The sequence below is a fragment of the Papaver somniferum genome, chromosome 8 (assembly GCF_003573695.1).
Source record: "Papaver somniferum cultivar HN1 chromosome 8, ASM357369v1, whole genome shotgun sequence".
Taxonomy (NCBI): Eukaryota; Viridiplantae; Streptophyta; class Magnoliopsida; order Ranunculales; family Papaveraceae; genus Papaver; species Papaver somniferum.
In genome coordinates, this window is record NC_039365.1 from 94,966,354 (window position 1) to 94,978,819 (window position 12,466).

The 12,466-nt window shown below is 37.1% G+C and overlaps 1 protein-coding gene and 1 long non-coding RNA gene across 2 annotated transcripts; both read left to right on the forward strand.

The window, feature by feature from the left end:
* Positions 1 to 8,301: 8,301 nt before the first annotated feature.
* Positions 8,302 to 10,345, forward strand: LOC113305794. Its single transcript, XM_026554796.1, has 3 exons — positions 8,302 to 9,036; positions 9,132 to 9,422; positions 9,530 to 10,345. Exons 1-3 carry the CDS (start codon positions 8,302 to 8,304, stop codon positions 10,343 to 10,345), a joined length of 1,842 nt encoding a protein of 613 aa, XP_026410581.1.
* A 1,061-nt stretch (positions 10,346 to 11,406) lies between these two features.
* LOC113302133 lies at positions 11,407 to 11,844 on the forward strand. Its single transcript, XR_003336660.1, has 3 exons — positions 11,407 to 11,452; positions 11,628 to 11,709; positions 11,790 to 11,844. It is a non-coding gene; the product is annotated as an uncharacterized LOC113302133 (long non-coding RNA).
* The last annotated feature ends 622 nt before the right edge of the window (positions 11,845 to 12,466 follow it).

Sequence of the window (12,466 nt, forward strand, 5' to 3'; positions counted from 1 at the left end):
TGAAAAACTTCCCTTGCTTGACATAGAAAGAATTATGGCAAGAAATAACAGGACCCTCTGGGAATTTCTAATGATTTATGAGGAACTGGATTATGATACCGACAAACTAAAGGCTGGGCACGATGTGTTGAGAGAGGTTTGAACTTGGTACAGGAAGAGGTATATACGGCTGTCATGCAGTCGATAGAACAAAAAGAAGGTGGGATTTTGTTTGTCTATATATGGTATCGGTGGCACTAAAACACATCTCTCTGGAGTACAATAATATCTGGTCTTCGTGCACGGTCCAAGGTAGTGTTAGAAGTTGCGAGTTATGGCATAGCTTCGCCTCTATTACCTGGTGTAAGGACAACACATTTGCGGTTCAAAACTCTAATTTCTTTTGAAAGAGAATTCAAAATGTGATCTGAGCGAAAACACTCAACTGGAAGCGTTGATATGTGCAGCTGATGTAATCATCTGATATGAAGCACCAATGAAATATAGGTATGCATTTGAGGTTCTAGAGCGTATGGTGAGGGATTTGATGAATTCAAGTAAAAAGAAAAACAAAAAGGTATTTGGAGGCAAAAACTCTTACTGGAGGTGATTTCGGCAGATATTATCAGTGATACCTCATGGTGGTAGAGAAGAAATTGTTGATGCTTCAATCAGTAGGTCAAATCTCTGAAAACATTTTAAGGTATCTCGGTTAGAACATGAGGCTGATGAACAGAAACAAGCCATATTAGCATCCAGTGAATGGGTTTTGCAACTTGTGGATGGAAAATTACTAGGAGTGGCACTTGAAGAACATGAAGAGCCAACATGGATAGTGGCTTCCGATGACTTATTAATTTATTATAATGGAGATTCTGTTGGATCGATTAATGAGAACACTTATCCTGATCTGATACACAAATACGAAGATACGGGAAAAGTGCATCTTAATTAACTTCAAAGAACGATATAGTTGAAGAGATAAATGATCGTATGATATCAATGCTTCCAGGTGAAGAGTACACTTTTTTTAGCTCGGACTCAGTGAGTCCATTGTCGCATCTTTTTAACACAGCTAAAATAGTATTCACTCAGGAATATCTAAACAGTCAAAAGGTTTCGGGATCTGCTTCCTTTAAAGGTTGGTATACCAGTAATGGTTTTGAGAAATTTAAATCAAGATTTGGGCTCTGCAACGGCTCCAGGTTGGTTGTTTCCAAGATACTAATGAAGACAATAGAGGCACAGAGAACAACAATCTTACTACATCCAACAGAGTCAAATCTACCTTTTATTTTGAGGACCATGCAGTTTCCGATTAAAGTTTGCTTTGCAATGACTATACACAAAAGCCAAGGTCAAAATATGAATCATGTGGGATCTATCTTACAAAACCAATTTTCTCTCATGGTCAACTTTACGTTGCAGTATCAATGACGAAGAGCCGAGAAAGACTGAAAATTCTGATTGATAAGAAAGAAAAGAATGTGCCCGAGGACCATACTCATTTGTCTACGGAGAGATATTTAGCAACTTGCATTAGACTAACAATTTTTGCCGTCATGTGGCCAGATTTTTTATAAAGAGTATTGCGTTAGTATTGTGATATCTTCAGTGCTTAATTCTTTCTATAGCGTCTTGCTTCTATAGATTTCTTATATTAGTTGATAAATTTCCAGCTATTTTAGAAGTGATTTGTAGATTCTAAGTTTCTTTATACATCAAATGAATGTGTTCACAGCATAAACTCACATATCCCGTGTACCAGGTGAAGAATATGCATATTTAAATAAAAGTTGTAGCGTGATCAGTGACCAAAGAATTTCTTAACAAGCATGAATAGTTAAACTAAACAATTTTTGTTTATATCAACAATTCTGGGAAAATAAATATAAAACTATATAAAGAACGAAGTTGTTTGATCTTTAGATGAACATCTGTGATATTTTTAACGGTCGGAAGATAATATTATACGCATATTTTCATTTGCGAGATCTGGAAAAAAAAAGGACAAACACACATAAATTAGATTCACAAACTCCAGGACGATTGAGAAAACATCTCTAGCAAAAATACATAAAAGAATCGGAGTCAAGGAGAATTATTCAAGCGCAAATTTAGTTCTAATGCGAAACATAATGGAGACACTACAAATTATTTTTCACATTGTTTCTCTTGGGGTTTATATTTGTTTTGCCCTTTTCTTGTTCATTTTATTTTCTTACATATCAAATAAGTTATTAGTTTAGCCATCATCTTATTAATTTTTTTATTTGTAAACAGAGTACCATACTCACTGATTTGTTACCCCTTTTTGTGATATTATATAGTATAAAAAGCGCATCTGATATTCCAAAATCAATGAATAGACCCGTGCATCGCACGGGTGAAAAACTAGTTTACTCAAACTGGAACTTTCAATATATATTACAGTTTAACTAGCTGGTAGGATAGGGACATGAATATAAAAATCCGTACTTGAGTCCCTTCTCCTTACCGTACCAAATCACTCCTTTCATTCTTGTCTCACTTACTAGGTCTCTTTCCAACCGTGTCTGTTCTGCTCCTCTATTGTGTAGGGGTAGAGTAGTTACTAAAGAAAAAGAAAAAGCAGAAACATGGATATGAAGCTGCTATCTCATGTCATCTCAAACAAGCATTTCTCATTTCTAATACTTGTATCGTTTATTTTATTGAATTGCTTGGAAGAATTCAGCTCCGATGCTTATATTCTACCAGAAGATGAAGGTCAGTTAAATACATACTTCTAAACGGTATCTTGTTATAGGGGCGGCATGGTTTGTTAGAGGGGCAGCAGTGTGATATCAATGTCCCTCTAGTTGGTTAGGGGATGTCCAAAAGGAGATGTATATTGACCAGATTACCCTTTTTTCTTCAAATAGACTAATTTGTCCCTCCTTTTTAAATTGAAAAGACAAAATTTTCCTCCATCATATTTAAACGTGATTATGAATGAGTAGAGAGCAGTTTTTTTTCTTTCATCTTCTCTACTCCTCCATTGTAACCGTAAGCACCACCTCCACCATTAAACTTGATCGATTTTTTTCGATTAATCGGTGATTCCCAACAATACTAATTGTTGATTGAAGTATATAATAGAGAATGACGAAGATTCAACGGCTTCAAATCAACAAAATCCTTAAACCGGTGAAGAACCCCAATTCCAAACTCCTCAAGTTGAGAAATCAAGATTAATGACTTATATGAGGTACGTAATCAAAAACCCAGTTATTATTTTGTGTATTCTGTTCAATTTAAGTGTATTATATATAAAAAATGAGGGTTTTAGGTTCAAAATTTGAATTTGAATTCTGGAAATGAGGTTTCTACGGTTGGTATTGTTTCAATTACCAACCGTATCTGAACTGTTTGATGCATATACGGTTCGTAACAATTGAAATCATCAAAAATAACGAACCGTATGTTCTAGGGTTTGAGTTTTTTGTGAAGATACGGTTGGTACGGGACACCCTATTACGAACCGTATTCCTTCCTGCATGTTAATTTTTTTCTAGTCGGTTCGTAACTGTGAGTTCGTAACCAACCGTATGTGTTCTACGGTACGTAATGTTTGTTGATTATCAACCGTACTTTTGAGTTGTGTGACGTATAGAATTTCATTCCACGGTACAAGAAATTATGAACCGTAGAATAGTTACGGCACGTAAGTATCATTAGTCTCCAACCGTATGTCATCCTGATGCTTAAACCAATTTCAAAGTTGTTATACGGTTGGAGACGAAACCAAAGTTACCAACCGTTTCTTTTACACGGTTTGTAACTTTGAACAATTATTAACCATATCTTTTATACGATTTTTCTGGACATCTCATTCCCAACCGTATGTTTTGTGTTTCAATATATTTTGAGTTTCTTTGTTTGTATCTTGTTTGTTCAACCTTTAATAAATCATACAAATGTATTGCTTGTGTAGAAATCCTGATAGGGTTAAGAATAAGAGAGGGGATAACTTAACTCCGATTGATCATACAACCACCCCTCGCGGTGAAAAGCATTTAGGGGTAGATCATAGAGGTGACCATGTGAAGAAGAATAATCAGTTTGAGATTAGGTTAAGAGAACCATCTGTAAGTAACTCTAGGGTTGAATTAGAAGGAGGTGAGCATAATGATCAACAAATTGAAGAAGATGAAGTAATTCCTCATGAATCTAGTGAAGAGGAGGAAGAAGAAGGAAATAATGAAAAGGAGGTAGAGGAAGAAAGTGATGAAGATGAGGAAGAGGAAGCAAATGATGAAGAGGGAGTACAAAACAAGGGGAAAGAAATTGTCGTAGCTACAACTCTACCTCGATCCAAACCAGTTAAAGAAAAGAATCCAAGAAAGGAACCCGCACCAAAAGGGTTGCATATTCCTACAAGAAAATATCTAATGTTGCCACAGAAGAAGAATAGATGTCCCTGGGGCGAGGCACCAGATAAGTCCTCAATCTTATTTGGTTATACCAATTCCTGGGCCGCAAAAGTCTGTGCGACTAGGGTATGTTACTCTTAACACATTGTTATAATTTATTTCGATTTTTTTGTTGTTTGTATTTATGTATATTTCATTAATCTTAGTTTAACAAAATATGTTTGTATTTTTTTAAGGATCATGCAAGGGCGAACAAATTGCTCAAGCGTTAAAGGGCTGGTTATTGGCCAATAGGTGAAGAATATGGTGATGTTCGTACTCTAGTGGAAGCTTTAGGATTAGGGCCTGAAATTGAGCATAACCAATCGGAGTATGATAGTGTTATAGTCTCTGCCTTCAGGGAACGATTTTGGCCAGAAACCGATACGTTTCATCTCCCATTTGGTGAGATGACAATAATACCGGACGATGTGAAGCAAATTCTTAACTTGGAAGTTGAAGGAAAATGTTTGTATGAAGATTTAGATAACAACATGTCTTAGAATGATATTTATAGCCTTGTCGAAGAAACACTTGGGTGGCGTAGAGACGAGACCCGGATGGAGTTTATGTTTGCTGGTGGTTATGACCCCTCGGAACCAAACAAGGTTAACAAGGTAAATAAGTTGTTGTTGAATAATTTGAGGACGAAGTTTGGAGACACCCTCAAAAAGCAAGAGAAAGGTGAGGTGATAGATGAAACAAGATCTAGGCGTACCGCCACAGCGTATTTGTTGTATTCTATTGGAACCGTATTCATGCCCGATAACTCGGGAAATAGGGTGAATGTTCATTACCTACAGTTGTTGAAGGATTTGAACAATACCAAATAGTATTAGAGGGGCACCGCCACGCTTGCATATCTACTTCAAAGTCTAAGAAAGGCCTCGAGAGTTGGAGCTACTGAAATTGCTGGGAATGTTGCGCTTTTAATGGTAAGTTCGGTTACATTTTATCATTTTATGATTGCTTGTTATATTTATCTCTGTAGTCATGTCTCAATTGGTTAAATTGTTTTATATTTTTCTAGGCATGGATGTATGACCACTTTCCGAGCCTGAGACCTCCTACTGAATGGGGAGAAAATGATCATGGACCTACAGGAAAGAAGTTTATGTTCACTGGTAGACAATTGAGGAACAAAGAGACGAAGCTCATTCAAATGAGGGAGGAAATATACGCTTTCACCGTTCAAGATGTTATCTTTGACCCCTATTTGAGGATTCAAAATGGAGTTGATGTTCGTCAATTCACACCGACCGCAGGCTACAATGGACCTTTGTATCATGCCACCGGTTATGTTATGACCAATCCTCGTCGAACTCTACGTCAAATTGCTCATATTCAAGGAATTGTCGTTAAGGAAAACTTCAAATTATGTCAGGAGGGATGCGATACAAAAGGCCCCACTATTATACTCAACTACCGCCCAACTCCGACGGTTGATGTTTGGAACAACCGCCATAAAGAAGAATACCAACTGCACTTGGAGAGGCAACGACTTGTAACAACACTAAGGAAGCCGTTGATGATTACACAGATTGGTATTATCATTTTGGTCATCCACATGTGATTAATAATGATCCGGAGGCCCAGCCACTTATTCAAAAGGCAATAGAAAAAAAAATTGGATGACGAGGCGAACAAAGAGACAAAGGGACTATATGGTATGACTTGGAAGAAACTATATTTCATTTCGGTACGTAAATTTTTTATCCTCATGACTTGGAATTTAGTTCTAATTTATATTATGTACTATGGAATAATCTCTTAAGACTCTTTTTTATGTGTGAGTAGAAAGAGTGAGGACAAAAGTTGGCTAATAGATTGACTTCATGCATCCGTGCTGGAGGTGTGATTGAACCTCCTCAACAAAGGACCTTACAAGAGAAAATAAGGTACATGCATGATCCAACCCGGAAGGAATTGTACGAGGGGTTTCTCACGTAAGAAAAAGGCTTAAAGAGGAGCAGAAAGTCCACTAGAGGTGCGAGTACTAGCCATAATCAGCCGTCATCTAGCAGTGAAGAGGATTTGCATGATGTGGTTACTAGCCAAAGAGGTGGTCGCGGTGGTCGTAGTGGTGGTCCTCGCACTCGTGGTGGTGGTATCACCAACAAAAGAGGTCGTGGTCGCAATTCTTAATTATGGTTGTGTGACATTTGATAGCGAGACAAATTTTTATTTCTTAGCTTTGTGTGGTTTGTTTTTGTAAGTTTTTATCTTATGGATATTATCACAAACATGTTATGAATTGTGTGGTTATGGATTTTAGCTTATGAATTACTTATGAACTGTGCGCTTAGTTACTATTTGATTTACAAAGAAAATGTCAAGTTTCAGGGTAGTATACGGTTGGTAATGATCTACCATTACAAACCGTACAATACCTACTGTGTGTATTTTGTTTGAATTACAAACCATAGGTTACCTACGGTGTGTAATGCAAACTCATTACCAACCGTGTATTACTCTAAAACTTTTGAAATATGGTGAAGTTGGACATATGAAACTTACGGCCTACAGTTTGTAATTGTTTTACTTTATCAACCGCATAACATCCTGGAACTTTTGATTTTTTTAGAGGACACACATACGGTTGGTAAAGAAAAAAAATCATCAACTGTAACTCTGGTATAATATTTTTTGCAGAGTTACGGTTGGTAATTGTAACTGAACAGTGACCCGTAGACCCGAATTGCAACTAAATTTTGTAACGGCCCAGCAGCCGTTACAAACTTTTATGTTACAAATAGCCGTTACAACCTAGACGTAACAGGGAGGAGCCGTTACGAAATTTTTTCCAGATTCGTAACAGGGGGAAACTGTTACGAATAGTAACATGCTAATTTTTTACGTGTGTCAGTCACACGCTTGGTGACACTAGAGTCGGTAACAGATATTATTGCGCGTGTGCCATTCAGCCGTGTGCCCCCTTTTTCCACCCAAGTTCACTAAGCTAAAGTATTATTCCTCCCCTGAAGAGATAAGCTCGTGAAGAGATGAGGGTTTCATCGAGTACACTCATTTCATTTTTTTCACTCTCTTTCTCTCTTCGTTTCTCATCAGAAGATACCAGAAATTTATCATCGTGAAGAGATAAGGGTTGCCTTGCAGAAGATACCAGAAATTATCAAAGACATTTTTCGATCTGTTATTTCAATCGTAAGTTTCAAATCAGTTAGTATTCAAATTTCTCGATCTGTTATTTCAATCGTAAGTTTTTTTTTTTATTCATTCAATCATCGTCTGTTTTTTTCATTGGGGTTTTTTTTTAGGGTTTTTCCATCTGATAAATCTATTATGATTTCTATTTCTGATTTCGTTTTAGGTTTTTTATCTGATATAAATCTGATACGATTTCTTTCTCTTATTTCAGGGTTTTATCTGTGGAAGAGCTGAAGAACTTTGAAGGTATTTGTTTTATCATCTGTTAAATCAAGTTTTAGGATTTGAAGGATATATACTAACTGATATTCTGATTTCATGTTAGGGTTTGAAAGACTGAAGAACTTTGAAAAACTCCAAAGAGCTGAAGTTGAAGGTATAAGAATTGATTTGTTTAATTTCAATTAGTATGAATTGATTTTTTTAAATTTTATTTTTAGGTTTTCAATTAGTATGAATTGATTTGTTTAATTTCAGTTTTAGGGTTTCAATTAGTATGAATTAATTTTTTCTTTATAGCATGTTAAGATTATGGTGTTTTATGTAAACTAGCATGTGAAGTTATTTGGCCAGGGCTTCGACAACCTGTTTTCTTTGTAATCTGTTTTCTATGAACTACTTGTAGACCATATGTATGAACTCTGTTTTCTTTGTAATCTGTTTTCTATGAACTACTTGTAGACCATCCTCTCCTCGTTGAGAGGATGTTTCTGTCGTTTTCATGAGGGCTTCGGCAAACCCACCACTAGGACTAAGTACTTGGTTTGATCCTATAAAGTCTATTTTGAAGGGTAATATGTCATCTGATGAGAACAAGAAATGGATGAAGTGTGACCGTAAGTCTGGTGAATACATACAAGGTGTGAGGTCATTTATACAGTTTGCCAAGAATAATGGTGGTGGGAGGGTTTTATTTTCATGTCCTTGTCGAAATTGTATGAATGGTAAAGGTTTAGTTTCACTTAGTGAGATATCATTGCATTTGCTCAAATATGGTATTTGTTTGACGTATACAACATGGCGTCATCATGGTGAAAGTTCAGTAGCAGCACGGTCAAGACATAGGGATAACACTACAGCAGTTATGGATGGGAATGTTACAGTAGGTGTGGATGTGGATGGGAATGTTACATCTGCTATGGATATGGATGTGAATGTCACAGGAGGAGTTGATGTGGATGAGAATGTTACAGCAGGTGTGGATGTGGATGAGAATGTTACAACAAATGTGGATGTGGATGAGAATGTTGGGACCAAGGGGTGTTGTAAGAAAAAGTTATCAGCGGCCGAGCGAGCAAGAGTACCATTGTATCCTTCGTGTCCTAAAGGAAAGTCGGCGTTGTATGTAGCGATAATGGTGAACAACATAAAGACTCAGTATGCGATTTCAGATAATGGTATGACTGCAATGTTAGAATTGATAAAAGAGTTGCTTCCCGAAAAAACACCCTGCCAAGTAAGTTTCCAGATGTCAAGAAGATAATTCAAGAGTTGGGGATGGATTATGTAACCTACGATGCTTGCGTGAATGATTGTATACTCTATTGGAAGGATAAGAGTTCATTGCTGAAGTGCCCTGTATGTCAAGAACCGCGGTATGTAAGAGTTTTCAATGATGAGAGAAAACTTACTCAAGTTGCGCAGAAGACGTTGAGACACTTTCCAATAATTGCAAGGTTGAAAAGATTTTATAGTATACCATGGATAGCAGAGGCGATGCTTTGGCATTTTAGAGCACAGAAAGATATCAATGTAATGCGTCATCCCGTTGATTCTTCAGCTTGGCGTTGTGCGGATAGTTTTTTTCCAGAGTTTCTAAGGAAGCACGGAATGTTACTCTTGGTATAGCAACTGACGGCTTCAACCCCAATGGATGCTTTGGTCTCAATTACAGCTGTTGGCCGGTAATTCTCTGTCCGTATAATCTTCCTCCTTCGATGTGTATGAAGAGGGAGTTTTCTATGTTATGTTTGTTGATATCAGGCCCGAGAGCACCAGGTAAAGATATCGATGTTTACTTACAACCATTGATTGAAGAGTTGAAAGAGTTATGGAATGATGGTGTTATGACTTTCGACAGCTTCACCGGTTCTGAATTTCTGATGAGAGCTAGGTTGTTATGGGCAATTCATGATTTTCCAGCATTAGGGACTCTTTCTGGATGTGTAACTCATGGGTATTTTGCTTGTCCAAGTTGTGGAGAAGAAACAGATGCTGAGTGGCTGCCATATAGTAAGAAGTTGTGTTATATGGGACATCGAAGATGGCTGCCAACGAAACACAAGTTTAGAGATGATAAAACAAACTTCAGTGGAGGAGTTGAGCATGGTAAAGCTCCATGGCCACTAACAGGATTGCAAGTTCAAGAGATGGTAGCTAATTTGAAAAGCAAACAGGGTAAAGGAAAACCACCATCAAAGAAACGTAAAAGAGGGACTGAAGGGTATGCTGATGAAGAAATTTCCGATCACTCTTTATTTTCTCGAAGGTCTATTCTTTATGATTTGCCGTATTGGGGAGCGAACACAGTTCGTCACTGTACAGATGTGATGCATACCGAGAAGAATATAACTGAGCACATTGTTAATACTGTATTGGGAAATAGCAAGTCAAAAGATGGTCTTAATGCACGTAAAGATATGGAAGCTATGGGGATTAAAAAGCGGTTATGGTTGAAAGAGGATGACAACACGGGCAAGACAACAATGGAAGATGGGTCTTTTGCCTTAACAAAGGATGAAAAGTTGCTTTCTGTACAGTTTTGAAGAATTTAAGGGTGCCTTCAAATTTCTGTTCCAATCTTCGCAACAACGTTGGTATAAATCCACCGGAGTTGAAGAATTTAAAGTCTCATGATTACCATGTTATGATGCAGTCTTTGTTTCCACTGCTTGTTCATACTGCAACTTCATTTCCTAAAGATCTGCGAGTTGCTCTTCTCCGGATTAGTTTATTTTTCAATATCTTATGTGCGAAGGTTATTAACAGAGAGCATCTTTTACAAGCTAAAGCTAGTTTGGTGGAGGCGATGTGTGTTCTAGAAAAATACTTTCCTCCATCCTTCTTTGTCATTAGTATCCACCTGATGATTCATCTGGCAGATGAAGCTTTAATCTGCGGTCCGGTCAGATTTAGGTGGATGTACCCCTTTGAGAGGTAAATTTCCCACTTGACTATTTCCCCTGTTTAGCAATTTTGTTTATTGTGCTGTCATGATTAATTTCTTTTATGCTAGAGGATGACTTTAAATGCATGATTGGACTAACACAGTAGTATAAAAATCCAATGGTAACCATAAAAAGGAGTGGAACTGTTTGTTCTCATTATTGAAAGGTTGTGTCTTTTAACATCTTACTATGTGTGTTATGCTAGTGCTGATATGGAGGGTACAAACCCTTGCTTTATAGATTAAATTGAATTTGAGAATGTTATATGGAATGTCAGGTGCTGAGTGTAAGATACTTTGATTAAGAAAGTTTATATTTGAAGTTTTTTTCTTCTGAAATTTTATGAAGTTGACAACTTAGTATAAGAATCATGCTTGATAAGGCCTTGACAGCTTCTACACTTTACTATTCTTTGTAGGTTAATGAAAGGCTTTAAAGGGTTGGTGCGCAATAAAAGGTACATTGAGGGATGCATTGCGAGAGGGTATTCGTTGCGAGAAGCTAGCTTTTTTTTATGGATGGCATGTCAGATGATGGTGATGGTACTCATAAACATACTCGACGGGCTTTTTTAGATGATGACTATGAGTTTGCAGATGAGATGCCTCTAAGTACTGGAAAGAGTATGACTTTAACTCAAGTACAATTTGAACAATGCCGCAGCTGGATCCTATCTAAGTATTTTGAGATAGATGACTGGCGAAGGTAAACATTACTGCTTCAATGTGAATTTTAAATTGTTGTGTAGTATGCTAGAGTTATGCTATTTGTTTGTTCTTTGAAGTATCAATGTCTATGTATTTGGTTTTATTTGAGATAGCAGTTTCATTGATGCATTAAGATGTTTTCATTATTTGATACTATTTTTATGTGGTTGCAGGAAGTATGATTCCTATGTTAGCGGCAACACGTCTAATGGTCAGCAGACCTCAAAGAGTTTTCATGTATGGTTGCGCGACGAGGTAACATGATATCTTAAATCTTTCATCCCAACTTGTTATGTTTTTGGTTGTGATACTAACTCCAACATGAACTTTTATAGTTGATAGAAGCCAAAGAGACTGATTCAACACTTTGGAGACTCGTGCAAGGACCCCTCTTCAAGGCACGATCCTACAGTAAATACCAAGTCAATGGCTTTACTTTTAGCACACTAGGTTGTGAGGCGAAGAATATATCGCAAAACAGTGGCGTATCAATGAAAGCTTTTACAAGACTGAAAGCGAAGTCGGCCGAGGAAGCAGAAATAACTTATTACGGAGTTATTAAAGAGATTATCGTCTTGAATTACATGGAGTTTGAAGAAACTGTTTTCTGTTGTGATTGGGTTAGTGTTGGAGATAAGAATGCGTGTAAGGTTGATGCAGTTTCAAAGGTTATAAAGGTCAACTTATCCAAGATGAAAAACAAAGTTAGAGTGTCCGATGAGCCGTTTATCCTTGCATCTGAAGCGGCTCAAGTGTTCTACTCGAAGGATCTTACAGATGAGGGATGGTCCGTGGTGTTGCACTCACATCAGGGGTTAACTTGTTCAGTAGATAAATTTGAAGTTCCTACATCTTATCAATCAGTTCTTACTGACAATGAGAATTTCAAAAAGTTTCTTTCAATTGGTTCTATTTGAAATGAAACTGATGCCACCTTTGCAATGTGTTGCGCTTCACGAATATCTATAAAAAGAACGACTGCCTTTGTTTTGCTCTTGTTTTGCTTTTGTTT

Bases quoted from the DNA above. Each gene is read 5' to 3' on its own strand.
- LOC113305794 (XM_026554796.1), top strand. From the start codon at position 8,302: ATGAGGGCTTCGGCAAACCCACCACTAGGACTAAGTACTTGGTTTGAT. The intron at 9,037-9,131 runs GTAAGTTTCCAG...CTCTATTGGAAG, and splicing joins CCGAAAAAACACCCTGCCAA to GATAAGAGTTCATTGCTGAA. The intron at 9,423-9,529 runs GTATAGCAACTG...ATGTGTATGAAG, and splicing joins AGCACGGAATGTTACTCTTG to AGGGAGTTTTCTATGTTATG.